This window comes from Bacidia gigantensis (genome assembly GCF_019456465.1).
Source record: "Bacidia gigantensis strain McMullin 20006 chromosome Unknown contig_231, whole genome shotgun sequence".
In the NCBI taxonomy this organism is placed as follows: domain Eukaryota; kingdom Fungi; phylum Ascomycota; class Lecanoromycetes; order Lecanorales; family Ramalinaceae; genus Bacidia; species Bacidia gigantensis.
In genome coordinates this window covers 600,287-626,798 of record NW_025408598.1, presented here as the reverse complement: position 1 = coordinate 626,798, position 26,512 = coordinate 600,287, and the positions used below count along the sequence as shown (strand labels likewise).

The 26,512-nt window shown below is 48.3% G+C and overlaps 8 protein-coding genes across 8 annotated transcripts; 2 read left to right on the top strand and 6 right to left on the bottom strand.

The window, feature by feature from the left end:
• Nucleotides 1–1,350: 1,350 nt before the first annotated feature.
• KY384_004198 (uncharacterized protein) lies at nucleotides 1,351–2,968 on the bottom strand (the record flags this gene model as incomplete). Its single annotated transcript, XM_044812704.1, has 2 exons — nucleotides 1,351–2,383; nucleotides 2,433–2,968. 2 exons carry the CDS (start codon nucleotides 2,966–2,968, stop codon nucleotides 1,351–1,353), a joined length of 1,569 nt encoding a protein of 522 aa, XP_044670124.1.
• A 2,524-nt stretch (nucleotides 2,969–5,492) lies between these two features.
• Nucleotides 5,493–6,316, bottom strand: KY384_004197 (uncharacterized protein; the record flags this gene model as incomplete). The annotated part of the gene is made up of 3 exons (XM_044812703.1): nucleotides 5,493–5,514; nucleotides 5,538–6,222; nucleotides 6,277–6,316. 3 exons carry the CDS (start codon nucleotides 6,314–6,316, stop codon nucleotides 5,493–5,495), a joined length of 747 nt encoding a protein of 248 aa, XP_044670123.1.
• Nucleotides 6,317–7,095: 779 nt separating this feature from the next.
• On the bottom strand, nucleotides 7,096–8,372 carry KY384_004196 (uncharacterized protein; the record flags this gene model as incomplete). Its single annotated transcript, XM_044812702.1, has 3 exons — nucleotides 7,096–7,488; nucleotides 7,536–7,738; nucleotides 7,790–8,372. The coding sequence occupies 3 exons, from the start codon at nucleotides 8,370–8,372 to the stop codon at nucleotides 7,096–7,098; spliced, it is 1,179 nt and encodes a 392-aa protein (XP_044670122.1).
• A 983-nt stretch (nucleotides 8,373–9,355) lies between these two features.
• Nucleotides 9,356–10,771, bottom strand: KY384_004195 (uncharacterized protein; the record flags this gene model as incomplete). Its single annotated transcript, XM_044812701.1, has 1 exon — nucleotides 9,356–10,771. The coding sequence occupies one exon, from the start codon at nucleotides 10,769–10,771 to the stop codon at nucleotides 9,356–9,358; it is 1,416 nt and encodes a 471-aa protein (XP_044670121.1).
• Nucleotides 10,772–12,914: 2,143 nt separating this feature from the next.
• On the top strand, nucleotides 12,915–15,466 carry KY384_004194 (uncharacterized protein; the record flags this gene model as incomplete). The annotated part of the gene is made up of 2 exons (XM_044812700.1): nucleotides 12,915–13,013; nucleotides 13,070–15,466. The coding sequence occupies 2 exons, from the start codon at nucleotides 12,915–12,917 to the stop codon at nucleotides 15,464–15,466; spliced, it is 2,496 nt and encodes an 831-aa protein (XP_044670120.1).
• A 319-nt stretch (nucleotides 15,467–15,785) lies between these two features.
• KY384_004193 (uncharacterized protein) lies at nucleotides 15,786–19,723 on the bottom strand (the record flags this gene model as incomplete). Its single annotated transcript, XM_044812699.1, has 11 exons — nucleotides 15,786–16,448; nucleotides 16,499–16,685; nucleotides 16,785–16,899; nucleotides 16,951–16,967; nucleotides 17,853–17,872; nucleotides 17,923–18,515; nucleotides 18,566–18,925; nucleotides 18,967–19,213; nucleotides 19,283–19,380; nucleotides 19,433–19,473; nucleotides 19,677–19,723. The coding sequence occupies 11 exons, from the start codon at nucleotides 19,721–19,723 to the stop codon at nucleotides 15,786–15,788; spliced, it is 2,388 nt and encodes a 795-aa protein (XP_044670119.1).
• Nucleotides 19,724–24,298: 4,575 nt separating this feature from the next.
• Nucleotides 24,299–25,180, top strand: KY384_004192 (uncharacterized protein; the record flags this gene model as incomplete). Its single annotated transcript, XM_044812698.1, has 1 exon — nucleotides 24,299–25,180. One exon carries the CDS (start codon nucleotides 24,299–24,301, stop codon nucleotides 25,178–25,180), a length of 882 nt encoding a protein of 293 aa, XP_044670118.1.
• Nucleotides 25,181–25,253: 73 nt separating this feature from the next.
• TPC1 (mitochondrial thiamine pyrophosphate transporter) lies at nucleotides 25,254–26,357 on the bottom strand (the record flags this gene model as incomplete). Its single annotated transcript, XM_044812697.1, has 4 exons — nucleotides 25,254–25,964; nucleotides 26,018–26,168; nucleotides 26,221–26,273; nucleotides 26,325–26,357. 4 exons carry the CDS (start codon nucleotides 26,355–26,357, stop codon nucleotides 25,254–25,256), a joined length of 948 nt encoding a protein of 315 aa, XP_044670117.1.
• Nucleotides 26,358–26,512: the final 155 nt, after the last annotated feature.

Sequence of the window (26,512 nt, the reverse complement as noted above, 5' to 3'; positions counted from 1 at the left end):
GTGCTTCCGCCCTGGATCGTCAACTACCGATAACCTTCGATGCTCGACCCGGGTGGTGCCTGGCAGCTGCTTTGCTGGCCTCACGCCATTGACCTTCGCTCCCGAAAGTCTTCGCGTCAAGATTTGCAACTACTCACCCAGGTTCCGGGAAAAGTGATGTGCACTCCTGCAGATATCTCGTGAAGCGTTTTTCTCCTTTCCGCCTGCACCTGCATCTGCATGAATTGTCCTGTTTCTTCACCTAATTAAAACGGCGATCAGGGAACTGGGACGCTAACGGTTCTATTTTTGGCACTCTAGGATCTGGAAGGAGAAGTATAATCCTAAATCGTCGTCGTCGAATACGGAAAGCGTTGATGAGAAAGCAGAGGCGAGCCCGTCCAGGATGAAGCGGTGGTCTGGGCTTGGCTCATCAGGTTGATACGAATTTGGGGGTTGGGTTTTGAGTGTTTTGCAAGGAGAGTTCTTGATGTCGGCCACTCGGTTCGGAATAGTGATTGTGTATGATAACGAGTCATGCACAAAGCAATGTGGAACGAAAATTGCAAAGAATTGATGCATGGTGGATATGAATCAACATGCTAATGAGCTTCAATTGAGTTGAATTCGAACAGCTCACTATACCCAGCTACTCTGGAGAAATCACATTTCAGTCTCCCCCTGCTTCCCTGCTTCTGCCTCTGGTTTGTCAACCATCAAAAGGGCAGAAATATTCTGGTATGGTATCTCCCGCACCATTCACACAAGATGCCAGTCGTCGTAGAATCGAAATGAGGTTGCACATGGCAGAAAAATCATAGATCGCCGTGAAGAATTTGAAGGAGGTCGTTAGATTATAAAAATGTGGGAGTTGCCTCCAAGATCATAAATATGAATCGTCTGTATCAGGTAGAGTGCCTAGCCCATATACAGTCGTTTGCATTGAGAATGTAGAGAGTCGTAACCGTAGCCCCTCCGTAGGCAATAAAGCCATTTTTATATTTTTAGTTGTTTTTATTCATCGATGTAAAGATCCAAAAAATGTTGCATAATAGTGAGTTGCGAAATTCCCAGAAGAAACTGAAAACGCCCGCTCGCTTAGTCGCTCGCTCAAAAACAGAATTGCGCAGACGATGTCGTTAGATAGTGCTGTGCTGTGGACTGGATTCCGCGAGGAAATGGTGTTGCCACTCTCTGAAGGCGTACTGAAACGCAAATGTTTCTGTGGGTTTCTTGGTATCGTTAAAATCGTTATTCAAATCAGAAAAACAAAATTCATGACGCTCTTTGCAGTCGATGAACATCCACGTCGTTTGTGTCATAAAGAAATGAACAGTCGTGTCGTACGTCGTAGAAGGAGATCGTCACGATTCAGCTAAGAGGTTCTGTATTCCTCTCGCCAACCATTCTAGCAAAATCTCTGACTACGTTAAGCGGAACTTCATCCCACAGGAGGCTCTTGGCGTAAGTTTCTGAGGCTGTGCCCTTCTTTACAGCACGCATGTTCACTAATGCCTCATGAAGGTTGCGTCGAGGTTTTGGTGAGGACTGCGGAGTCGTGGAATAAGAATTATCATCAGTCGTGATCGCATTGTACTGCGTAGCAGAAAGGGAGAAAGCCTCCTCGCGCTGCTGCTGATGTGTTGGTCCAGTAAGTTGATGGAATGTCATGAAAGGGTCACTTGTAGGGTGCAGAGATCCACCCGTGTGGCCGTCTTGCTGAGGATAAGGCCTAATCTGATTCAAGTCGCCAGCATGAACGTTCGAAGTCTGAAGTCCAGCATCTTTATAGATGTTATCGAGGACGGCAGTCGAGGCTGCTCTGACCTCGTCAGGCATCTGAGGCACAGCCGCAGCACTTGAGGCCCCCTTCGAAGCGACCCAAGCTCCACAAAGAAGAAGCATAAACAGAAGACCCGAAGCAGCAGATTTCTCCTCGTCCTTACCTGCCGCAGCAGCTTCGTGGTTATGGGCATTGCCCTGGGTATGAGGTTGCGGTGACGCCTCGTTTTCGGGAAGGGAGCTAAGAAGCGAAAAATCTTCCCAAGTTGGGCTTTCATTGATGGACAGGTGATCGAATTCGGAGAAGGTGCTCGAGTATCCGGCTGAGCTTGGCACGGTAGACATCGACAGGCTGCTTCGGCGCTGGACATCTTCTAAAAGGATGTTGTTCTTCTTTCGTAATTCGGCAGTCTCGAGAGTATGCTGGCGGACGAGCTCTTCCTTCTCCATGTTAAGACGTTCGAACACGGCTTGCCACTGTGCTCGCTCATGCATCCACATTTGCTCTTGTTGACGCCGGTGACCAAGCTCCTCTTCCATGACCTCCATATTAGTACAAAGGATCTTGCGCTCTTCTTCGAGCTTTGCTGTGTGTTCCTTCTTTCGGCAACGAGAGTCTAGGCTAGTATAAATCAGCGAGGCCCCAGTATGCTCCCAGGCGGCACACTTACGCTGCTTGCCTGTTCCTCAGTAGTCGCTTTTGCTGCTTCAATTCCTTCAACAGGGTCTCGTTGCCTGGGTCGGTCTGAAGAATGATTCTGTCGATTGTGTCAACTTTCCTGTCCTCCGGTATGTCGAAGCGAGCGTTCTTCTTCCTCACACCATCCGGTCGAAGACGAGGGGGATTGTCAACGAAAAAGGGGATGCCCTCCCTCTTAGAAACTTTCTCTGTGTGATCAGAAGATGAGCCTGACATCCAGCCGTTTTCGGATTGAGGAGACATGGGTGCTGCTGCATTTTGCGCTTGTTCAGCAGCGTCGGAGGCGGGCAAGCCATGGACGGCGGGCGTCGGTGCATGCTGGCCATATGGCTCCTCAGGTTTGATAGGAGGAGTTGGATGATAGCTGTTGAAGGGCGCCTCCGATGTGGCGGCTGGGGAGGTTTGTGATGGGTGCCAGGCTTGAGCAGAATACCCAGCCGGGTTGCCCGCTTGCTGTTGGTAGGGACCACTTGAGCTCGCAGGAGAAAACAGAGACTGCTGGGTCATGGTGGTGAAGGGTATTGGCTGACTACCGTGAGACATTTCCTGCCAGGTTGAATTGCAGGCAGGAAGAAAGCCATGATTTGGTGAGGATGGATAATGTTCGGAATGCTGATCGAATGGAGCAGCCATGGTGGCGGGGCCAAATGTGTGCGGGCAATTGTTCAATCGCGCCCTCCTTCAAGTAATTCTCCGATCTACTTGCGGCGCAGAAGAAGCCCTTCGAGATGGTTGAAGGAGACAGCTGCGATGTGGAGGAGAGACTAGGTAGGCAGGACGAAGAGAGCGATAGCAGGAAACAGGTAGGCTTTCCAAATGGGCGGTGAGAAAATGGTGTGGCTTTTTAGGCCCAGATTGGAGAGCGGGGGGGGACTCTTGTGACCCGGGGGGCGGAGGGGGATGATCGCTAGAGACTGCCGGCTCTCTTAGTCCCCGGAGGTAGCGTCTGAAGCCTTTTGTGGAAGTCCGGTTGGCTTCTCCTGCTGTATCACGATCGATATTCAGGATTTGTTGGTTTCAAAGGAATCATCAGAAGGCGTCTTACATGTTGCTGAGGGTCCAACGTCGTAGGCTGCTATTTATCGAAGGTGATCGCAATGCTGAGGTGCTGAACAGAGTTACGCGTAGATCAACCTGATCGGTTTATCCTTGACAATCCGAAAAAAGGCCAGTTCCAAGAATTGTTCTCTGAATAGAGGAAAATACGAGGGAGGCGGAAGAGATCAACAGGTCGGCCTTGTGCTTCTCTTGAATCTTTCCTTGCCGTCACCACCATTTGGGCATCTGGCGAATAGCCAGATGTCGCCAGAAAAGGAATGAAGCTTGCTCCTGATCTTTGCCGCTGGGCTGAACTCGAAGACGTTGGTATCGTTTGGTTTGCAGCCGATCCTGCCGTATCATGTGGATGGGCATCCTCTACTCTACAGAAAGGTGATACGAGGCTGTTCAAGGTTTGCACTCCTCTCGATATCTTTTGCGGACGACCAAGCAATCGTGGATCTGGCCCACAGGCACGTCACCCATCTTGACGTCTTCTACCTCCGCCGCCCAGCCTTATTGGCAGCACCGTGTGGCTTACCTGTGGCCGCCAAGCGCTACACTCTAGGGGTGCTAGCTTGGGCAGCAATACATAGATCCCACCCCAGCGTCTAGCTTTTCGCAGAGTACTCAGCAAATCGGGAGGGCATGTCAGCTGCGTGGGAGTCAACCCCGCCAAAACACCGGACCCAGTCTGAAGTTGTGGCATGACTTTGACATTTGACCTGCCAATATCCTCGTGGCTTGCGAATGTGCTCTGTCACTCGGTCACTCCCTCTCCGATACTCAAACGTCATGCCAGCCCCTGTCACATGTTCACTCGGATGGTTGGTCGAAGCTCGAGTTCTCGCTCAGAGGCCTCGTTTCCGTTGGGCAGAAATGGGCTCATTACAATGCAATTCGGAGCGCACAGTGCACTCGACTACTTCTCGTGGTCTGTTATTCTGAATTGAGCTTGAGTCGCACTGGCAAAGATTCAAAGAATGCGGGCGTAAAAGCTGAAGACTGGAAATTGGAAAAGCTGCAAAAACCATGTTGCTTGCAGGTCAGTCGAGTTCTCATTTTTTGTTTGTTTTTTATTTCATTGTTCTGAATGTAATGATTACGCATATCGTGCAGGCTCGCTGAATTGGATAATTTATTAAAAATTCTGTTCCTCTCGAAACCCCCTTTTGCATCCTGTCAACGGGCATACGCTTGATGGGTGATTGAGCTTGACGATTCGAGATACGGGTCACTGGAAACCCACGAAGTCTTGCTGTTGTGACAAAGCATGCGATCTTGCATCATCTGAGGATTCTTGCCCCAATATCTCTTCCAATCCGTCGGAGTCCATATCATCGCTATCGCTTTCCTCCTCTTCGTCACTTACCATGTCCTCATCATCATTTACCGCAAGCTCGTTACCTTGCGAAGCAGCAGTATGCTTTCGGATTTGACCTGCACGATCCACGTGCGAAAGGCGGCATTTAGTATTCCGGCAAACACCATTGTTAGCGTAATCTGGGCATTCGCGGACATGTCGCTCAGGGCATTGTGCACCCTTGCCACAATATCCTAATGTTGCAAACTCTCTGCAGACTAGTGCGGAAGGTTGAACGCGAACATGGGCATAGCGACAAGGTGAGTTAGAGCATTTGCCACGAAGGAAATGAAGGCAAGTTGGGACTCGTTCAGGGCTGGGCTCGTGGGAGAGATCGCAAGAGTCTCCTGCCGGGCAGGAGCCGGTTTGTAGAAAATCTCTACACATGGCTACCTTGGAGGGGTCATGGGTGTATGGGCAGTGGGGACCTTTACCGCAGTGACCTAGGTTTGAAATATCGTTAGTGTCATCCTTGAGCGACGCAGGGCGTCGTCCTCGAAGCGTCTAGCTTATTGCTTCTTGTGAAAGTATATAGGGAGATTGGACTGTTACCCGTTAGTGTAAAGCGTTTGCACGGTTTGTTGATCTTGCATGTGATGCCCGAAGCGCTGCAATTCATTAGCAACTTCCTCAGGACCTTAGATCGATACAACTTGTATCACTGTCGTGACACACTTTTTGGCTTTGGCGATTCCAGACCGGTACAAATTGCCGTTCTTGCTACGCATAAAGGTCACACCACCAATTGTTGCGTGCTTCGGCGTTGATGAGTTGCCGTCGAAGTCCCCTGGAATCTTTAAGCCTGTTTCACATGGGAAGCTCTCGTAATGAGTCTTACCACGCATTCGAAATAGTTTGCTGCCGCCATTTAAGACTTTGAATCGCAATCCATCTACAGCAACTTCATGAACGTTTGATGCAGCGGCTGCTCGTGACCAGATGGTTTTATCATCCTGCAGAAACTTGTGGATCTTTTGCTTCTCTCGCTGATCTCTTCTTGCAGCTTTCTGCTGACGAGTTTGCTCCATTGCTTTGCTTCTAGCTTGTGTGGCTTTATCTAGAATATTGGTATTGATCAGTTGCATGTGTCTGTCACGTTTCGTCACCCAGCTAGCGTTGGCTTGTGACTGCGAACTTTGGTCGTCCGCTGAGGAAGTATGACCGCTGTTCTTGACAACCAAGGTTCGATGACGGTGGCTACTAGGTCGAGTGGGTCCACCAGGTGCTTTTCCATGTTGCACAACGCGAGAGCTTTTATGCGTTGCGAGGACGGAGGGTGCAGTATACTTGTTCCAGGATGCCTTATCAGATCGCTGATCCGAGTTGGATGAGTTCTTGTACCGATTGATACGCCCTACAGCTTGTGAGAATCAGAGCGTGTCTTGCAAAACCCAGAGCCAACCTGATATTTCACCAATCTTGCTGAGAAGCTCTTGTTCTTCTGGTGTGTTCATCGCAAATACAGTCAGAACCAGATAGTTAAGGAAGATAGACTTTGCTACTGATGAATAATGACTGGTGTGTTGTCAAGTGATGATCAGAAGGTTCTGGGACAACTCAAATTTACTGAAAAGCATCCGAGACGCTAAACCGCATTAGTCGTACAACAATCCAATTCAATACACTTCTTGTTACTCGATGGTGGTCAAATCATCATGAAATGAGCTGAACTTTACGACGAGGAGTGCAGGAAGTTTTAAAAGAGACATAAAGGAAGACAGTCCTATCTGAACTTTTGTGGAATGTGCCACTATAAATGTGATATCTCACAAGAAATCGTCAAGATTGACAATTTCTGCCTCCTTACGCCACCTTTTTGGAAGCCTTTTTCGATTCCGCCTAAGAGAAATCCCACTACAGTAAGATCATTGAAAGCACTGACATGGGTTTCTTGATTATGGTTTCACTGAGCGCGTCATGAGCCATGTCAGACCGCTTGAATCGTCCACTTTCCGTTTGTGATGCAGAAGGTCTGTCGGAGCTGTGCATCTACTTTGGTGAACCCTGTGGAGCATGAGAATCCTGGGTAATCTCCAGGCAAAGCTCCAAATCGGTGGAACAGCTTTTCCTAGTGACTAAAGGACGCAGTATTTCCGACACCTGCTCGTCAACGATGTTTGGTGGAGACCGGCTTGAACCAAGATCAGCGTTTCCGAATCCACCTAGCCTCATGGGCAGCGTTGTTACTAAGCATGCGCAACCCTCTCTTTTCAGTAGAGGCAGATTTGCCGCATCAAGATTCCAATTCTAGCTTCACATCCTCCATCTCAGTCCCATCATCATAGTCCAGGTCGTCAACACCATCAAAACTGGCCATTAGACCATCATCTGGCGCAGCCTCATCCTTTGCTCCGCCAAAACCTGCAGTACCTGCATAAGTAGCCTCCTTCGCTTCTGGTTTGAGTTGCCATTCTAGCATGTGCGAGCCCGACTTATTCTGATATGCAATCATCTCGAGAGTACTCTTCAGGAAGCTTTCCGGCTGTTGCACCCTTTGCTTAAGTACTTTGAAGGGCCAATACGTATATTCCTTGAAGCATTCATAGATTAGGTCAAGCAGCTCATTCTGTGCGATGCGTGCCGTCTTGAGCAGTGGACCCTTTCGGCGGTTTGTCCCAGCCTTGTCCTGTGCAAGTCATTACATGGCTCCAACGTGAGCAATAATACACTCACAATAAAGTTCCTAAAGTCTGCTGGTGCGCCGATAGTTCCAGGATTCAGCACATTTCCAGAAGGAGTATCCTCGAGCAGCTTTGTCTTTTGCTTAGGCCGTAGAGACAGCAGAGCGCGTTGGTTCGTGAAGCGTTGATAACGGCTATTCTCTACGGGTTGACAGTTGATTTCAGTGCGCACTTGGCCGATCAAAGATGTTTGCTCTACACTCATAGTAAGCAAAGTAGAAGGCGCTTCGTTCATGGACGGCTAACTTGGTACTGCTCTGCGGTATTGCGAATGCGATTTACTCTTTTCAACTCTATTCGCCTGCTTCTTACGGGCCAGCCAGTGCATAGGCGCTTTGTCGGGCTGATACTGTCTATAACCCGGCAAGTCTTTTTCGTTGAAGACATAAGTGTTGAATGAATCTAGGTGGGTCACATGCATATTGTAATCGTTTGGCAGATCTCTGTTCTTGGGTAAGTCATCAAGCATTAGGCTCATCTGCATGCGAAATCTCAGCAACTTCACGACTCTCGATATTAGGTAGTCTTTTACTCTTTTGATGTCCCCAGGCTGTCCCTCAATTCGTATTCTGCCAATCTGAACCTCCTCATCATCATCCAGATGGGACCATGACTCCCAGAGGAATTTGGGCAATCGAGCAAGGAAGACGTTCTGCCCCGAATCTGCAAAATCTAAGTCGCCTGCATCTTCATAGATGTCCTCTTCCGCATAACCTCCTGGAGAGTTGCCTGATGCGTCGGGATCTCGCTTGATCTGGGCCCCCTGGCCGTTGTGGGCACCGGATTCGACTTTGATTCTTGGTATGTCACCACCAAAACTTGAGGCCATGATAAAGATTATCGCATGTATCTCGCCGGTTTGCAATGTGTCCTGATCACGGGGGACATGAGCACTGAGAATTAGTGTTGTGCCGCATTAGATGTAGAGTCGAGGTCAACAATGAGAGCAAAGTGAACCGCCGCGTGAAAGCCGGTAGACGCCAGGGCGGAGCTAAAATAAGATACGGTATCGTACATGGGCAGGGCTGGTAGGCCAAGGCTGTTACGGCTTCAATCTGCACAGGGTGGATCTGTTGCTGCCGGTTGCCTTGGCTTGTAAGACCCATCGTCCATGAGGATCTGCATTCTTCATCCGAAATATGTAGTGCCTAAAAGGTATATATATCTCTCTAACTGACGACTCGCTTTACAAAAATCTTAGCAACGCCCTTAGATCCTATTTCCTGAATTCAAGATATTAGCTCACCGATGCATCGAACGCCTGATGCGGAGTAAATTGCTTTTAGAGAGCCACAGTTCCTGCTTCTAGATTCAGATACGGCCTTGGGTGATATTCGACAAAGGAGGCAAAAGAGCAATCATTCAAGTCACATGTTCACCCCGAGAGGTTCGTGTATACCACTTTGTAGGCTCCAGGGCCTTCAAACGACTTGTTAGCACCGGCAGTGTTGATTCTTGGTCATATCCCTATCGAACAGGCCAAGAGTCGTGCAGTCCTCGGTGCGAAAAGGTTGATGACCGATGGCCAATAACAACAGAAATCCGCATTTTCCTGAGATTGATCGTTTCTCTTGAGAACGCTTACGACCATTGTGGAACGCATGCTGACGTTCTCCGAATGAAAGGTCAATGGTCTTGTCTCAGGGCATACTCTCATTCCTTACAAGCGATCCATGCTTCAGAACAGTAGCTCCGTTTTCAAGTCTTTCTCTAGAGTTTATCGGGACAAACTAGGATCCAATCATACTAAAGATCTATGCAGCAGCCTCTTTGATTGAATGCGCCGTAAGTTGATCAGCATTCATTGCTCCTTCATGATCTTCCATGTGTGGGTGAGATCGAATTCCCACGGCCTTGTATCTGTTGTGAGTGGCGAGAATTACCCATAAGGTAGTCATTTATTCGAGGATCTTCTTGCAGTAGTTCACGCTCCAAACCCCATAGAGGGCTTTCGGGTAATGTATGCAAGCCACTGCGACGCGACCGAGGTTCCCAGACAGCATTTCTCCTATCTGCGTTGGGCGCTTTCATCTTGTAATCATCGAGTGGATGGGCATCGTATGAGCCCATGTCCATGACTCCTGGCCCCCGGCGTGCTTTTCTCACACGAGTTGATGGATGAATATATTCATTTGTATCGGCAAGTGGCGTCGATGTATCTTTAGTTGTATACGGATCCACTGCAGTATAGCCTCCTGGCGTCCTTGAAGCCCTGCCTCCTAAGACATAGATCCCTGTGAAAGATCTATATATCTTACCAAAAGACCACGGTCGAGCCTTTTGATCTGTCTCCTCGTAATGATCGAGTGCCAGATCGTGTTGCTCGAGAATATAGTCTTCGTCAAAGTCCAACATCTGTTCCACCTGGCTCATCATCCATGCCAGAGTGATGTTTGCCAAACCAATATCCGGGTAACTTCCCCCGCCAACATTAGAGTGAGCACCTGGGAACCATACTTGGCGAAGATTTGTTTGATTCCCAGATGGCTTCTCCCACACAGCTGGCCGGAAAGCAGACCTGTGCTCGTCTAATGCAAGAGCCTGGAAAGCATTGATGATGTGATCGTTCAGCTTCGTGTCGTAGAAGAGATACTCTTTAGTCGATCGCCGTAAGTGCAGGAAATCTAACCACCCAACGCGGGGAATACCAAGACTGCCTACTGTATCCCAAACCGCAACGACCTGAATCGGAATGTCCAGCCTTGAAAGTCGATTCTTGACCAATGATTTCTTGTACTTAGGGTCAGATGCTGATGGCTTGTCCAAGAAGGGTTTGTCAGGATTCTTGGCCCGGTAATTTGGATTCCTGGCATTTTCCCAGTCTTTAAAGATCTCGGCCAAAAAGGGCAAGCCGTCTTTCGTAAGAAGACCCACACCATCAATCATTCCAGCAATGCTTCTCACAGTAAAAGCTCCGCGAGAAAAGCCAAAGAAGAAGATCTCATCTCCCGGCTGGTAGTTGTTTGCCAGAAAAGAGTAGGCTGCCCTTATATTCTCTGACAGGCCTTCCGCGGTGGCTCCGCCCACAACGCGGGTCAAAATACCGCCTTGTGACCCGATTCCAGCTTGATAATAGACCACTTGAGATATGCCATCTCGGCTTACAGGTTTAATAGCTTGCGATATACGTGTGACATTGCTGGGTATCGGCAGTTGACCTTGCATCAGCCCCGAGGTTGAGTCGAGCCATGTTCCGTCGCAGCATATGACTAATCGTTTACGACTCATATTGTGTGACACGCCAGCAACCAGAGGCAATTAATTCAAGACTGATGGTACAGCGCGTAAACTAAGTAAAGTATCTGTTTACGGGGACCTTCTGGTATATAGCGAGGCTTGTATTTCGATGAATCGATTAAGAACATTAACATTTTGGCCGTTAATCGTTAAGAATAGGATGCTGTATACCTCAGAATGTCAGATTTTATTTACGAGGAAAACGGAAAATGAGGCTGAAAATGGTCGCGTGTCAAAATAGAACTAGCCCGTCACGTTAGCGGAAAGGCTGAAAGAGCACGGCCTACCACTAAAGCCATTAAAGACTTGCAGCATCCATTCCATCAATGTGAATGCTATTTACTTAGACTGTATGATCTTCTTAAACCATTCTTGACAACAATTAATATGTAGGCGCCGCTTTAAATAATTCAAGCCTTTTGAGCATGCAGTCTGAAGTTGGATCATGTTAAGGCAATCATATGAAAAGGTGAAATAAGTGCACAGTATTTCTGATGAACGATGGGCGATGTTTTGGTGTTCCCTGTTTACATGCCTTCCGATAGTTCTACTGCCCAAAGATTGCTCCAAGAAAGTGATCAAAACTCAACGAAATTACTATTGACGTTGCATTCGGACCCTCATGTGTCCTATGACCAAATATACACATTGTCCGATCAAAAAATAACATGATACTTGAGCTTTCGCGCTGACGGTCTAGTCGTCTATCGCTTTGGATCTCTCCTATCCAGAGCTAACCGGTACCGAGAACGTGACCTAGAGAACGCAAAGGATTTTAAACGAAGTCCTTAAACTTTTGACCCTCTTGGTCTCACACGGCCTCCCTCGCTTCTTGACCAGCGTCGTGTCCACACACTACTGCTTCTTGTTTCTCGCGTAGAAAAAGTTGGCCCCTGCAGGAGGTATTAAAAGGTATCATTTCAGCAGGTCCCAGCTTGCGGCTTACCGACAACGATTAAGTCATTCTCAAGTGCCCACTCACGCACACCTGCACCTACTCTACCATACCCCCAGTGCGGTCTGTCTTTGGGCTTGCTAGGAATAGACCAGCGAGAGCCAGGTTTCGAAACTAATAAGACAAATACGTAACGGTGGTAAGCTGTCTTTTTTGGCGGAGCTGGTGGAAAGTAGGGTACGAGCTCCAATAATCCATCGCCTCCTGAAGCTAGGATGGATCTCAGATCAAAGCTGCTCCCTAGGTTGTGCTCAGGCGAAGGAATTGTAATGTTGGTCAGAATCCAATGACACATTTGGGCCTTAATGGGATTCTTGCGGCTCAGAGCGTCAGGGTCTGAAAGAACGAGCGAATACGTTGCATTTGAATCAGGTATACCGGTTGCCGGTATGGAATTCATGTACAAATCCGGCACAGATTTGACGGCCTTCGGCTTCAACCTATTGCCCAGCGCGACCTTCTCGCCACTTTTAGGGTAATATGGCTTGATGTCAAACGTCACATCGAAGTCATTCAAGACTGCTCGAAATCACTGCGTTAGACCGGACAACACAGCCTCTTAGGCAGGTACAAAGGCGAAACATGGACTGATACATCACTTAGACAGTGTTCTTACCATCAGGAATCAGTCTAGCTTTCTCAAGACTGCAGATGATGAGCATGGAAATCAAAGAGATTTGTAGACGCCGGCATACGCCAGTTTGATTGTTTGAGCTGAAGAAGCGTCTCCACCAAGCGAAGATTGTCCCCCTTGTTCAATTTCACGAAAACTCGAGCCGCTCGCTAAGGCAATGCAAGTGGAAAAAGCAGCACACAAATACCAGATACGCATGTTGCCAGAGTATTTATTGACGCTGAGTTGTAGATGCAGCAAAAACAACAAAATGCGGATGCGGATGCGGGCTTGTGCGGGGAAATTTGTATGGGAAGCCCCTTTCGGACAGGACAGACTTGGCATGGGGAACTCTAAAATAAACACCCGGCTTTCCTGCTTTTCACTACTAAAGAGCAGCATCATTCGAGTGTTGTACACTTTCGTGCTTTCGCGGACTCTCCCATGCCGGAAACTTCGCAACCGTTGTTGCTGTCTTTTTAGAAACCCGGAGGTTGACACAGCCTTGCTAGAACGCGAACTTGCATCTTCGTCCACCTCATTCTAAGACTCAGGCAGTGTTTGCCATGGCGTCGTTAGGAGAGGATCTCCTAGGGGTCGTCAACAAGCTTCAGGACCTTGTTTTCAATACCATCGGAAATGACTCCCTCGATCTTCCTCAAATAGTAAGTACCTTCCATTTCTACTTAGCCTACCTGGCGTGTGTTGATTGGAGTGGTAGGTTGTGGTCGGCTCACAATCATCCGGCAAATCTTCTGTGCTTGAGAACATCGTAGGGCGAGATTTCCTACCGCGAGGTAGCGGTATCGTCACGAGAAGACCTCTGATACTTCAGCTCATCAATGTACCCAGCGAGCGAGACGACAAGCCCGAGCAGGATGAAGTACATATTCCTCATACATCAGCTAGTGTTGCGGGACAGAGCGAATGGGCAGAGTTTCACCACTTGCCAGGGCAGAAGCTTCGAGATTTCCAAGCCGTCAAAAGAGAGATTGAGAGCGAGACAGCTCGAATTGCCGGGAACAACAAGGGAATCAATAGACAACCCATCAACCTCAAGATCTACTCACCCCATGTCCTAAGTCTTACATTGGTTGATCTTCCGGGCTTGACTAAAGTGCCGATTGGGGACCAGCCTTCAGATATAGAAAAGCAAACCAGAAATCTCATTTCGGAGTATATCGCAAAGCCAAATAGCTTGATACTCGCGGTGTCGCCAGCGAATGTAGACATTGTCAACTCAGAAGCGTTGAAGTTGGCGCGATATGTTGATCCTATGGGGAAGAGGACTATCGGTGTCCTCACCAAAGTTGACCTAATGGATCACGGCACAAATGCACTTGATATTCTCTCTGGGCGAGTCTACCCCCTCAAACTAGGTTTCATTGGGGTAGTCAACAGGTCGCAGCAAGATATACAAGGAAACAAGTCATTGGCCGATGCCCTGCAAGATGAAGCGGACTTCTTCCGGCACAATCCTGCCTATAGAAGCATGGCAACTCGCTGTGGAACGCAATTCTTAGCCAAAAGCCTAAACAATACTTTGATGGCACACATCCGGGACCGGCTACCAGATATCAAAGCAAGATTGAATACATTGATGGGTCAAACACAGCAAGAGCTAGCAAGCTACGGAGACAGTCAATTTAGCGGCAAGGAGCACAGGGGATCCTTGATCTTACAGCTCATGACCAGATTCGCTTCTTCATTCATCAACTCAATTGACGGTACCGCTTCGGAGTTTTCTACAAAGGAGCTTTGCGGAGGCGCTCGAATCTACTACATCTTCAATTCGGTATTTGGGAACTCACTGGAGACTATCGACCCATCCATTAATCTCTCTGTACAAGACATACAAACAGCTATACGTAATTCGACCGGCCCAAGACCAAGTCTCTTCGTTCCCGAGCTCGCCTTTGATCTACTCATTAAACCTCAGATTAAATTGCTTGAAGTCCCCAGCCAGCGCTGTGTCGAATTGGTTTATGAAGAGCTGATAAAGATCTGTCATACCTGTGGCTCGAATGAACTAGCACGCTTTCCCCGTCTTCAAGGGAAGCTCATTGAAGTCGTATCGGATCTTCTTCGCGAGCGGCTTGGCCCTACCTCGAACTACGTTGAATCCCTAATCTCGATACAGCGTGCCTACATCAACACCAATCACCCTAATTTCCTTGGAGCAGCAACGGCCATGGCGACAGTTGTGCAGCAAAAGCAAGAGAAGGAACGAAGAGCAGCAGCCGCAGAGGAAAAACAGAAACGGGAAAAGCGGCGCCGAAAAGAGCTCGGACAGAATGGAGTAGACACGCCAGAGGATGAGCAGGAGGCGGCAGACGAAGTCAACAGCTTGCAAAAGCTTCCACATAGAGGTCACACAAAAGGCACAAGAAGCATGTCACCTGCAGTAGGAAGAAATACAGAAAACAACAATGCAGCCACTGTCAATGGCGCAAGATCAACATCACCTCCACTATTAGGGAGCGCGGGTCAAGGCAACACCCGCGACTCTTTCCTCAACTACTTCTTTGGCAAGGAGAATGGAGTACACTCAACACTCAACAACGCCGCCACAATTTCCGCAAACCGACACGTCACTCAGAATCACGAGCCAAGCTTTAGTCAGAGCATACGGAGAACTGAAAACAAGCATTCAACGCGACATTCACCAGGTCAATCTCAAGAGTTCGAGACAGACCGGTCATTTAAAGATTACAATGATATGGAATTCCAAATGGTAAGGCTACAATCTCTAAATCATTCAATCTCCGCGTATCTTAGAAGCCATAGACTAACCCTTTTTCCAGCCCGGTCAAGACGCCCCCCTGAACTTACCGAAAGAGAAGCCCTCGAAACAGACCTCATTCGCACCCTTATATGTTCATATTTCAATATCGTCCGCGAAACAACTGCCGATCAAGTCCCCAAAGCCGTGATGCATCTTCTCGTCAATCACAGTAAAGATGTCGTTCAAAACCGATTAGTAAGCGAACTTTACAGAGAAGAAATTTTCGGAGATCTGCTATATGAAGATGATGGCATCAAGGCAGAACGAGAGAAATGTGAGAAGCTGCTCGAGACCTATAAGGAGGCTGCGAAAATCATTGGAGAGGTGCGTTGAGCGCGTGAATCTCATCTTTGCAAGGGGGCACTGGTGCCCGAGGTGCACTTCCCATTTCTTAGGGTAAAGGCATGATATATTGTGTTTGAGAGAGACATCGCAGGGAGACGGCGGGTGGCTTTCTCTGTTCTCGGTTTTGTGTAAATATGTACGTATACCCTGATTCGACTTACTCTTGGCCTAGAAGGAACTACTCAATTGAAGACGCAAGGATGGCGTGTCCATCTAGCGTAATTTCCAGAATAAAAAGAGTTTTCTTTTCGACCTATGTACAAATTATTTCGCGCTTGCTGCTTCTCGATGACTCCTTCCATGGAGCCTACTGTATCTTCTTCTCTCCCGGTTCTTTCCTCGCCCCCTCCTTTTCTTTCCGCTCCTTTCCCAACCTCCCCTCTTCCCAAGCCCACAGTGCCGCACTCGCAAAGACGATAGCGGCCCCTACCTCTACACCCAAAGGCAACACGTTCCCAAACACCAAAATGCTAATGAACAAGCTCACTAATTTTCTCACGTTCAAGGCAATGCTAACACCCACAGCCGATGTTCTTGAAGCCAAAATATTAACACCACGTATACAAGCGAATTGCGTGCCAGCATTCGCAAGCAATGCGACTACGTGTATTGGGACAGCCACAAGACTTGTTGGTGTCAACAAAATGGGCGGGAGCTGAGGCTTTTCTCCTGCCAGAGTAGAAGAAGCGGCATTCTGGAGCAGGATGGCGGGGGAAAGGGCGAGAGGCGGTGACTGACATAGCTTGTTGAATTGGTTGGCGAGGGAAGGTAGCAATGGTAAGAAGAGAGGCAGGGAGAGAGTATGGCTGTAGAAGAGGTTCTCGTGCCAATGAGAACCGTATTTGGCATAGGTGAGTTGCACGTAAAGGCCCATGATGGCGGAAAGGAGTTGGGCAACAAAGAGGATGGAGAGGCCAGTCAAAAGATCGAGGTCAAAGGTCGAGGCTGAGGATGAGGAGAAGGACTTGCCCTGAAATAGAGTCAGTATGACGTGACGATGGGGTATGATTTATGTTTCACCTTCGATCTGGCATCTGCCGTTGCTGCTGTTATGATGCCGACTGTGAGCATGACAACGCTCAAGACTGAAAGGATGGCATTTAGGACAGTACTTCTGAAAGCTTGTGACTGCGGCCACGCACCTTGAATTCTGGTGTACCTCTTTCCCCATGCCCAGCCTACCAGCATAGTCATGACGCTACCTCCGCTACGGAGGATAATATGTACTGGAACTGAGATGTTATATCCAAATGCCGAATTGTTCAAAAGGTTGACAGCGAAGAATAAGACGATATTAGGTACCCACCTCAGTAGAGGCACAGCTCGGGGCTTCAAGAAAAAGGCAGAAGCTTTGGGCGAGAAGTGCGGAGCATAGGTGAGGATGGTGACGACGAGGAACTGGGTGAATGTGATCAAATTGCCTAGAGGCTATTAACGTGGAGTTCGAGAAGTAGGACAGTATCAAAGCCTACCGCTATCAGGCTGCTCCCTGTAGCGACATGTAAGTGCGCGTTGAGTGAATGACGACAGGAGTATAGTACTTGATGATAGCCTCCAGTGCGTAAACCTACGGACCTTCAGCACAGTCGAATGGCGCCGAGGATTTAATGGTCGTACATTCGAGCAACATCCTCCAAATATCCAAGCAGTCACCACTGCCCAGTCTAACACGCTTTCTAGCATCGTAGTAGGCTAGGCAAAGCTCCCTACGCCCTGTGGCACCGAGATATTAGGGAGGTAGAGTCCTGCCAGTGTGATGCATAGCCTTCAGCAATCTTTCCAGTGGGTACGGTCGGATGACTCGATTGCCTAGGATCACCTATGGCATCAATCACTATGAAGTAACGTCGGCAGCTTTCTGAACCTAAAACTTTAGTCAGGAACACTCTGGATCACGTGTCGTCGATCTCCCGCGGGTGGTAACGCCAAGTAGATTTCCGAGATTCAATAATGATAATCACATTGCCGAAACACAATATACAATACACAATACATTGTAGGTAGTAAGATTACATGCACAATGGCAGTGATTGAAACCATACATCCCTTGTATAGAGATTTCGATTGATGTTATTGTTCACTTCTATTGACTAGATGGCTTCGAGCTGTCAGGGCAGTCTTTACAGTCGTTAGACATTCTACTTTCGTCCCGGCCGATGCACCGTCGTCCAATGCTTCGCGATCTACATCCTGTCCAGCTTCTATGATGTAGGACTCAACTGTACTATTCGAGTCCGCGTGCTCCATTCGAAGACCCTGGAGAACTTCATTTCGTGCTCATAGGAGAGAAAGATTCACTCAATTGACAGCGCTGATAGCGACGACCACGACTGTAATGGAAAACTTCCACGCTAAGAGCGGAAAGACCTCCTACAGTGCCGAGAACACAAACAGCTGCGAAAGGGTTAATTACATTGTCGCTTGTGCTGTAGGGGGAGCCTCACATTATTCGTAGCCGCTATGGCAATGCTGTCCTCGAAGGGATGCCAGCTCATATGCAATATCTTCTTGTTGAAATCTATCTGGTCGGCGTCTGTCTCTTTCTTCATTCTTGCTCCCTGTCCCGCGCCGGCGGCAGGACTACCCGCTCTTGAGCCTCCCTTCTTCCCAGATGGGCCTCCATTGCTCGCCGATGCGCTGTTGATTGGCGTGGGGACGCCTATCTTTTTCTGTTTGAAGGCAGATTTGTCTGCCTGTAGGACGACTTCTGTTTCCTTCTCTGCGTCCGAAGGATAGATCATGAAATTATTGTTGTAGCTGCCAGTCATGACGTTCTTCGCATCCCCTGAGAAGACAACCTCAAATTTGTCAAATATGCTGTCATTTTCATATGTGTCGCACAGTCTGGGCCGTAAATGCTCGTGTATCGGGATCGTCTTTACAGGTGTGCGTTCCATGTTTACGTCCCATATCTTGACGGTCAAGTAGTCGCGCGACAGTATATACCTGCCGTCGTGAGAGAAGCGTACGTCTGAAATGGAAGATATGATTTCGGAGAAGAATGACCTCGCTGATGGATCCTCTTCTTGTTCGAATTCTGGAAAGTATGTTAGTCTTCCTGTACGCTGTTCTGAGCCTCACACTAACGCTTAGCATGCTGATCGCATAGAGCATTCTCTCGCATATCCGCAAGCTTGATCGTGCCCTTGGAACTCGCGTACATAAACCAGTTGCAACTTTGCGGATGAAACTCTGCAGCCGTTATGACCTCAGTAAGTTCTTCCATGTTGGCGGGCTTGATATCAACGATATTAAAGCTCTGATCTTGTATGTTCAGATTCCAAAGATTAATCCTTAGGTCATCGCTACTTATGAAGGTCTCTCCATCGCTATTAACGGATATGCTATTGATGTGATAGGCGTGAGCGTTCGCATAGTTTCGACGAGGGACAGCCGCGACAACAGTGTCGTGGTGCGTTAAACGAGGAAGTTTGAGGGCACTCGCATCTCGAAATCTGGTATTTGGTCTTGGGGCACCCCTCCCCCACCAAGAGCACCACCCGGTGTCAAATCGTGGGACAAATTGTTCTCTGCGACAACCTTCAGTGACTTCTCAAAGACTTTCCAAAGCTTTATCGTCTTATCATTCGTAGACAAAAGATAATGCGATGCGTTTTGCCGTCGACACCACTTGATTTTATTTATCTTCTCTTCTATTTCCAAGGATTTCAAGTAGTCGAATTCTGGTTCGTGCGATTGAAATTCAGTATGGAATTTGTATTCACAAGTCTTCTTCTAACGAAGCAGTCAGCTTCCTGGTTTCTTACTTTTCATAAGCAGCCGCTTCATATGAGGGCGGCTTACTGTTTCGTTCCGTTCAAAAAGCACCACTCGTCCACCTTTATCGCCAGTAGCTAGGTAATTCCCAGTATGGTCGAATTCAACCGTCGAGATTATATCCGCTGACGCAGAAATCAGTATTTCGTACTAAAGTAAGGTACACAGCGGACAAACCTTCGGTAATGTCCTCTACGTCGCCTTTGTCACCGAAGCACCTAGAAGAACCATTTAGCCACCGAAATTCTTCCACGTCATGTGCTTCCAACGATTCTTCTTCAGATCTAGCTTCAAAGATCGCCAAAGTTGCCATTTTCTGGTGGACTTCCATTTTACGGTTCGGCAGGCTGACAAGTTGATGAAAAGCGAAAGCATTGTGTCGAGATGTGTTGAATACTGTAGCAAACAAGTTGACACTTACTGAGTAAATTTCCATGTCGGCTGACTGGGCTCATCGGGGGCCACCATCTTCTCCAGCACAGATCAGCAACGTCTCTGTCGAAAGCGCAATCTCTTCAGCGATTCGATCCGCGATTATCCTCCCAGCTCTTTTAAACCTTGGCTTCACTCCTTCATTCACTTTATTTCCCTCTTTAAGCTTTACGTCACAATGAAGGTCGACTCAAAATGGGGAGGACGAAGCTCTAGGAAGGAGGCAGGCGGGTGTAGCTTCAGGAAATACTCGAGTGCATAGGCGAAGATTGGTTCGACGAAGAGGCGATAAGTAAGGTCACTGTCATGATACCACCTCCAAGGCAGGAAATATCGCAAAATGGCGTCTTCGTTCGATCGATGATCTCAAGTGAAGAGTCCCTTGGTATGGATGGTACAACCGGGAAGGTGTAACGGAGAATCCGCCAAGACATCAGAGATGACCTAGTGACCGGACAAAACCAGCCACCAGACAGTATAGAATTTACTTTTCTTTTGAGTGGAGCAGGATAACAAATACGCATAATTGAGTCCCTTGGAGAAATTTCTAGCAATAATGCTTAGAGATCTCTAACTTAGGTGTGGCAACGATCTTTGACTCCAACATTGGTCGTAGGTAAGGTACGTGATAAGATTCTTAGCATAAGGATCCTTAGCAGCACAAGAAAAGTACAATGCAAGCTCTAAGGGGCCTAGAAACCGCGTTATCGCTTTAGCTACCCACGCTCACCGAGAATCTGTCACGTCTCTGCTGTATATCTGTGTTGAGAGCCTCTGTAACAGAGCGTTATTCATTTCGCCAGGCGAGGGTTGACAGCTATAGAATATCAGCGTGGCTTGCCTGCGACATCTTACCTGACGATTTGGACCGTGGTACTTCAATCAACTGAAAAGATCTTCTTTGTACGTAATGCTACTCATGATCAAGACACCCTCTCTTAGTACCAGCCAGGTTTAGAGACATCATTTGCGCCATCGAGCAGGTTGTATTTGAAAGCTTGACTAATGTCTATCTTCGGATCAGTGTCTTAGGCAGATGACAATCGCAGGCCCAATCTCGATTGAAATATTTCACATCTTTGACGAGTCGCTGGAATAGCCGGGTAACAGCAGACTGCAGGAAACGCGACCTAGTTAGACTGCACGTCCAGGATTTGACTACTTATTCCAGAGTTCTTTGATTTCTAAAGAGTAAGGGTCCTCAGAATGGCACAATCTAGGAAGTAGTCTTTAGAAGTCATGGGGAGATGGGGGGAAGAACCAGCTCTGGTCTATGCTTGCCGGAAATGGAAGCTCAAGGGTCGGAACATGGCCAGGCCAAAACCGACCCCTCAAATTAATACCCCTTTTTGAGAAGTATATCCGAAGCTTCTACAACAGATTGTTTGGCACCTATCCGGCTCGATCTGCCGATTGCAGGCTGTTAGATTGTTGGGGGTTTTGGCCTTGGCGCGCGTTCCGATTAACCGACCATGCACTACAGCTTCGCCGCTCTTGGTCGATGAGTTGAATAACTCGTTCACGAGAATGAGAAGTGGGGGTAACGGCGACGCCGAAGAGGCGGTCAGCAAAATGCGAGGTTGTTGACGCAATCTTGCATTTCCCAATAGCGCAAAAGTACTCATCAAACCTGCTTTCTGGTATTACCGGGCGCACATTATTGGCAAGAGTAAGCAAAAATCCTGAACAAGGGGAAGCAGGGCATGACGCGGTCCCTTCTCGCAGACAAACGGGCGATTCTAAAAGCCTAGATGAGGAGATGGCGTGTTTGCATGAAAGACGCATTATTGCCACGTTTGTGGCTTATCACGGTTATATGTCCTGATGAGGCGTATCTTCAGACGCTTTCTACTCAAATTGACTTGGCTACCTGGCAATGTAGACTTCTACCTTTTGACACGGCTCTCGCAGGCGCTTTCAGAGCTTGAATTGACCAGCGCAGGGAGTAATTGTGCCTTTGGAAGTGATCTTCACAACAAAGTTATGGGTCAAAGTTCCGAAGACATGGATCTCCTCTTGGAGTTTTAGCCCCGCTTAACCAGGAGCGGCGTGCGAGTCACTTGTGGAAGTATTGTACACTGGAGAAGGAATGGTAAAGACATGATTTCGCAGTGCGAATTGAACAGTGTCTGTCTGTCGCATATCGTACAGCTTGTTCCGATCGATACATTGACCCCACAGAGTGCAACGTTTGCTCCTTCGGCTTGCTCTTTGATGTGTTCTACATGCCAAGATGACGTGCAAGGCTTCCATTGAAGATGTTGTCTAAGCCGGATTCAGCATATTAGGCTAGAAATTCGATCAGATTAGGTCGTAGCCAGATCTGCCTGTCAGGTGGCGCCACGGGGCCAAGCGGATGCCGCAAGATCCTTGCTTCCACGTGCGCACCCTAGCCCAGTGCCGATCCCCTATAGGCAGACCAAACTCACGGAATCGGCTCTAACCATCTTCTCGGGTTCCATCCGCGAACGCCTCTCGCATGGTAGCCTCAGCAGCCTCAAACGCTTACCAGTACAAAGGTTGACAATTGGCTCTCAGCAAATCGGGCCGTGTGTCTCCCACGTCTCGTAAGAAGCCCAATGGCGTAAACTTGATCATGCAAATCGCAAGAGGCTGCCCGATGTGGAAACAGCACGTGGGATCCTGCGTTCCAGGAAGCCTACCTAGTAGGTGTGGTGTGGTGTGGTTAAATCCAAAAAGAGAGCGTGGTACTGCAGAAGAACAATGGAGGGAGGGATCCTCCAATATCTTAGATACGGGTCTGTTATGGGTCTAGTTCTACAGCTTCTAGGACTCCTGTATCCTTCGTCTTCTTGTCCTTCATTAAGATATCTGTTTATGCTTCATTCAGACAATTACTCATAATGCTCTACCCTTCTAGCGCCGACCATAGCGTGGCATGGAAAGTCTTACTTGGCAGCATCGCTAGCGTAGTCCTTGCGACAGCAGCAGTAGCTATGAGATTGATTGCTAGAAGATTGTCAGACGCACCAGTTTGGTGGGATGATTACACAGTAATCGCGGCCCTAGTAAGTCGCGTTACGTTGTCTCGTCAACGTCACACTTTCAGAGACGCTGATTGTCATGCCAGCTTGTACAGTGGGGCAAGGGAGCATCTAGGTGGATCCTGGTCGACCAATGTAATTATGGACATCACGCTATTTATGGAGGACTGGAGAGACTGACAGCGTTTGGAAAGCTAAGTCGTCACAAAAATGAATAAAGGGAAGACAAGACGAACAAGCGATATCTAAATCTCTCAGGCGTTCATCGGCGTCCAATGTCTGTTTTATCTGAACGCAGTCTTGACGAAGGTCTCGATTATCCTCCTGCTATATCGAATTTTTGGCGTCAATCGAGATTTCCGCAACGCACTCGTGGCTTCAAGTACGGTCGTAGTCGCTTATTGGATCCCGTGTACTGTTCTTGCCTTTACGGCATGTACGCCCTTCGAGAAACTCTGGAATCACTCGCTACCCGGAAAGTGCATACCCCTTCTCTCATCCTCAGTCTGCCGATTCCCATGGTATGGCACTTGAAGGCTCTAACACGACGAAAGTGGAAGCGACAGGCATATTTGCGATGGCTCTGTTGTATGTGCCTCGCCGTATACCAGTTGCTGCCACGTTCTGTACAGCTGATATAACATGCAGTGTCTGCATCGCATCAATTATGCGTGTTGTCTCGTACTCACCTGATCAGCTCCACGATGTAACCTACATTGGCGTTGAATCCATGACATGGTCAATCGTCGAGCAAGGCACTGCAATCGTATGTGCATGTCTTGCAATTATTCGACCTTTCATTCTGTCCGAATGTCGCTTTCTAAAAGGAAACGACACGCTCGAGACCATGAGTAGCTTCGGAACAGACACTCCCTGGTCAGAAGATATGGAAGATGGAAACACGAGGAACAAAAGCAAGAAAGGCTCAACACAGGATAGCGAAAGCTTCGTCGGTTTTGCGGTCCCAATGGACGTCTTAGAACTGGATGGCAGCATGATTGGGTTCGCAATTCCTATGCCTTCAGGTGAAGACAGCAAGCGCCATGATGTATTACTCACCTAAGGCTTTAATCTTATATCTTATATCTTTAAATAGTCTATTATAAGCGATTCTATATATCAAAATAAAATAGTAAAACAAGAGCATAAAATAAAGAGACCAGTAAAGTATAGGATGCGGCAGCCGCTTTGGGGTACCTTAAATTACCCCTCCTTAGGTGCCTTCCGCCTAAAGTGGCCATAGCTGCGCGAGCCTTGCCTGAGCTGGGGGTACGCCAAGACCGAAAGCTTGCTTCCTTGCAGTCTGAGGCTCTAAGGTACTTGAACCTCGGTCAACAGGACAATGGATTTCGTAATAAGTTTGTCTGCAAACAGCACCCTTTTACTTCAATATGACCGCTTACAGTAAGACACAATGTCATTCGAACATCGTGCTATTTAGCTGTGCGTACTACTAAGCGCTACTAAGTCTTGGGGTCTCGCTGCTCGAATATCAAATGTTTGATTTATTGATTTTAAGGACTATATAGGCATCACACTTCTTCTTTGGGCGCTCAAAGTTGTCTGATATCCAGAACCATTCTCATCCACCCTTTTTTGTTTCACAATGGCAGCAGGCAAGCAGAAAGAAGTCGGCAAATCGGTGTCTTCAAAGCCCTTTGCTGCGAGGCTGGGCGCTTCGGCATCAGACCTGGCGTGGTCTGCATTCACCTACCCTCCTACGACTACCGACGCTCTTGCATCCTTGCCAGATGACCACAACAAAGTCGCTGCTTCCTCTTCAGCATCTCGCCTTGCCCAAGGGCCAGGCGCTGACACTGCCCAGCTGGAAAAACCTCAAAGTACGAGACGGCCCGCAGTCAAAGAGACTTTCCGTCAGAGATCCAATTGGACCGATAGAGACATCCAGAATGATTTTAACAAGTTTGTGGACTCACAGCCCAAGCTTGATGAATCAACAAAGTGGCCAATACTATACGATGAGACTTCCTTTGAGCCGAATGACAGAGGTATTGAATTGCCCTTCATTGGCAGAGCGCACGAAGACGTAAATGACCTATGGAGGTCCGGCGACGACATTGGTATGGAGCAGGCAAACGGAGATGGTGCAGCGGTAGTCCAGCTACTTTCCCGCCCAGGTAATCCCAGTGAGGGAACTCCCCCAGCAAATTGGAATCAACAAACAGATGGGGAGTCCACAGCTCGAAGTACAAACAATTTGCTAGATGGTCCCAATCAGCTCCACACTGGCGCGGATGTGTTGAATGACCGCAAGCTGATGGACATGGTTACATTCCTTGAGTCGCACGGCGTCGATATGGCCCGGTATCACAATGAAGTCTGGGGAGACCATTTGCTGCATGTTGAAGAGGCCTACGAAGAAGTTCAGCAGGGCAAAGGGGATCCAAATACCACTATAAATGAGCGCCCTGCCGTTCACCGCTTAAGGATGCTCCTCCAACATCTAGATCCCCACCCAAGGAAGTAGACACATGTTCGCAGATCTCCGGACACTCGACACAGCAACCCGAACAAGACAGGATGCTGTTTGCGACATTTCACTAAGCATCGACCAAGACTTCAGACTCTTTCATGATCTTTAAAACCCTCTCATACGTCCACATCGTGATGGCACTTGCTGGTGCCGATTTCAGCAAACCCACGCCGAGTCCCCTGTACAGCCCTCGCCAGCCTTCACGCCTGACAATCACTCTTGCTATCTTCCAGACACCTTTTCCGTACGCCGGAATCTTTCCACCAACGTACCTCGACCGGCTAGGACCTTGCACTTGCAATCGTTTTCGGATCAGGTCGAGTGGGAATACTCCAGTCTTTGCCAGCATACTTGCAGTCACGCCAGCTGTCGCGTCACCGGATCCAAAGGGGAGAGAGAGGTCGGCCAGAGGAGGCCTCAATACTTCATAGATGCTGAAAAAGAGTCCCATGTAGGGCACAATTTGCCCTACACTAATGCCGACGCCGTGATAAAAACCCTTGAGCCCCTCCTGCTGCCAGATGTCCCGAATACCACCACGAAGGCTGGCATATACTCTGTCTGTGCCCTGAGCTGCAAAGCGTGTCCGTAGGAGGTCCAAGGGATATGTTAGGCTTGCGGCAGCAGCGCCGGCTACGCCGCCGGAAATGAATGCCTCTGCCCCATTGGAGAGCTCAAGTGGTTTGAGAGCTTGGTTAGTGAGGCGATAAGTGGTGAACTGGGCAGCACCGTACGTCACGTAGAGGAGTTCTGCAGGGATGTTGCCTTTCCAAAAAGCCTATGGTTTTGTCTGAGCTTTCGTTGATGAGAACCGCGGAGAGAACAACGTACTGTCAGTCCTTCATCGACATATATATTTCTGAACACTTGAGCTGTGTTAATAGCTTTCTTCTTCACTGCATGCACATCCAATGGGTCCGCAAGTGAGTGGATCTGAAGCTGCAAGCGTATTTTGAGCACGTCGAGGGGAGCGATACAAAATCTTCTCCCGTTTAGTAGTGTTCCTCAGTCTCCGTAGAGAACGTTGCACCCACCGCGAAACTAAGCCTGCAACTGCTCCTGCTCCAACAACTTGTATCTTCGAACCCTGCGATTGTCTTAATTATGGTGTCCCAATGAAGCTTGAGTATGGACCTACCTCATCTTTCAGGTGTTCGCCACCGCCCGACATGCGATCCTACCAGTATCACTCTTGAAGTAATATAAGAGAGCATTGGTAATATTCTCGAACATTAATTTTGGCTTTTGGGAAATTCGGACGGTCTCCGAGCACGAGGAAAGTGTCGGTGTCGCGTGGGAATGTCTTGCGACAAGGACAATCCAAAT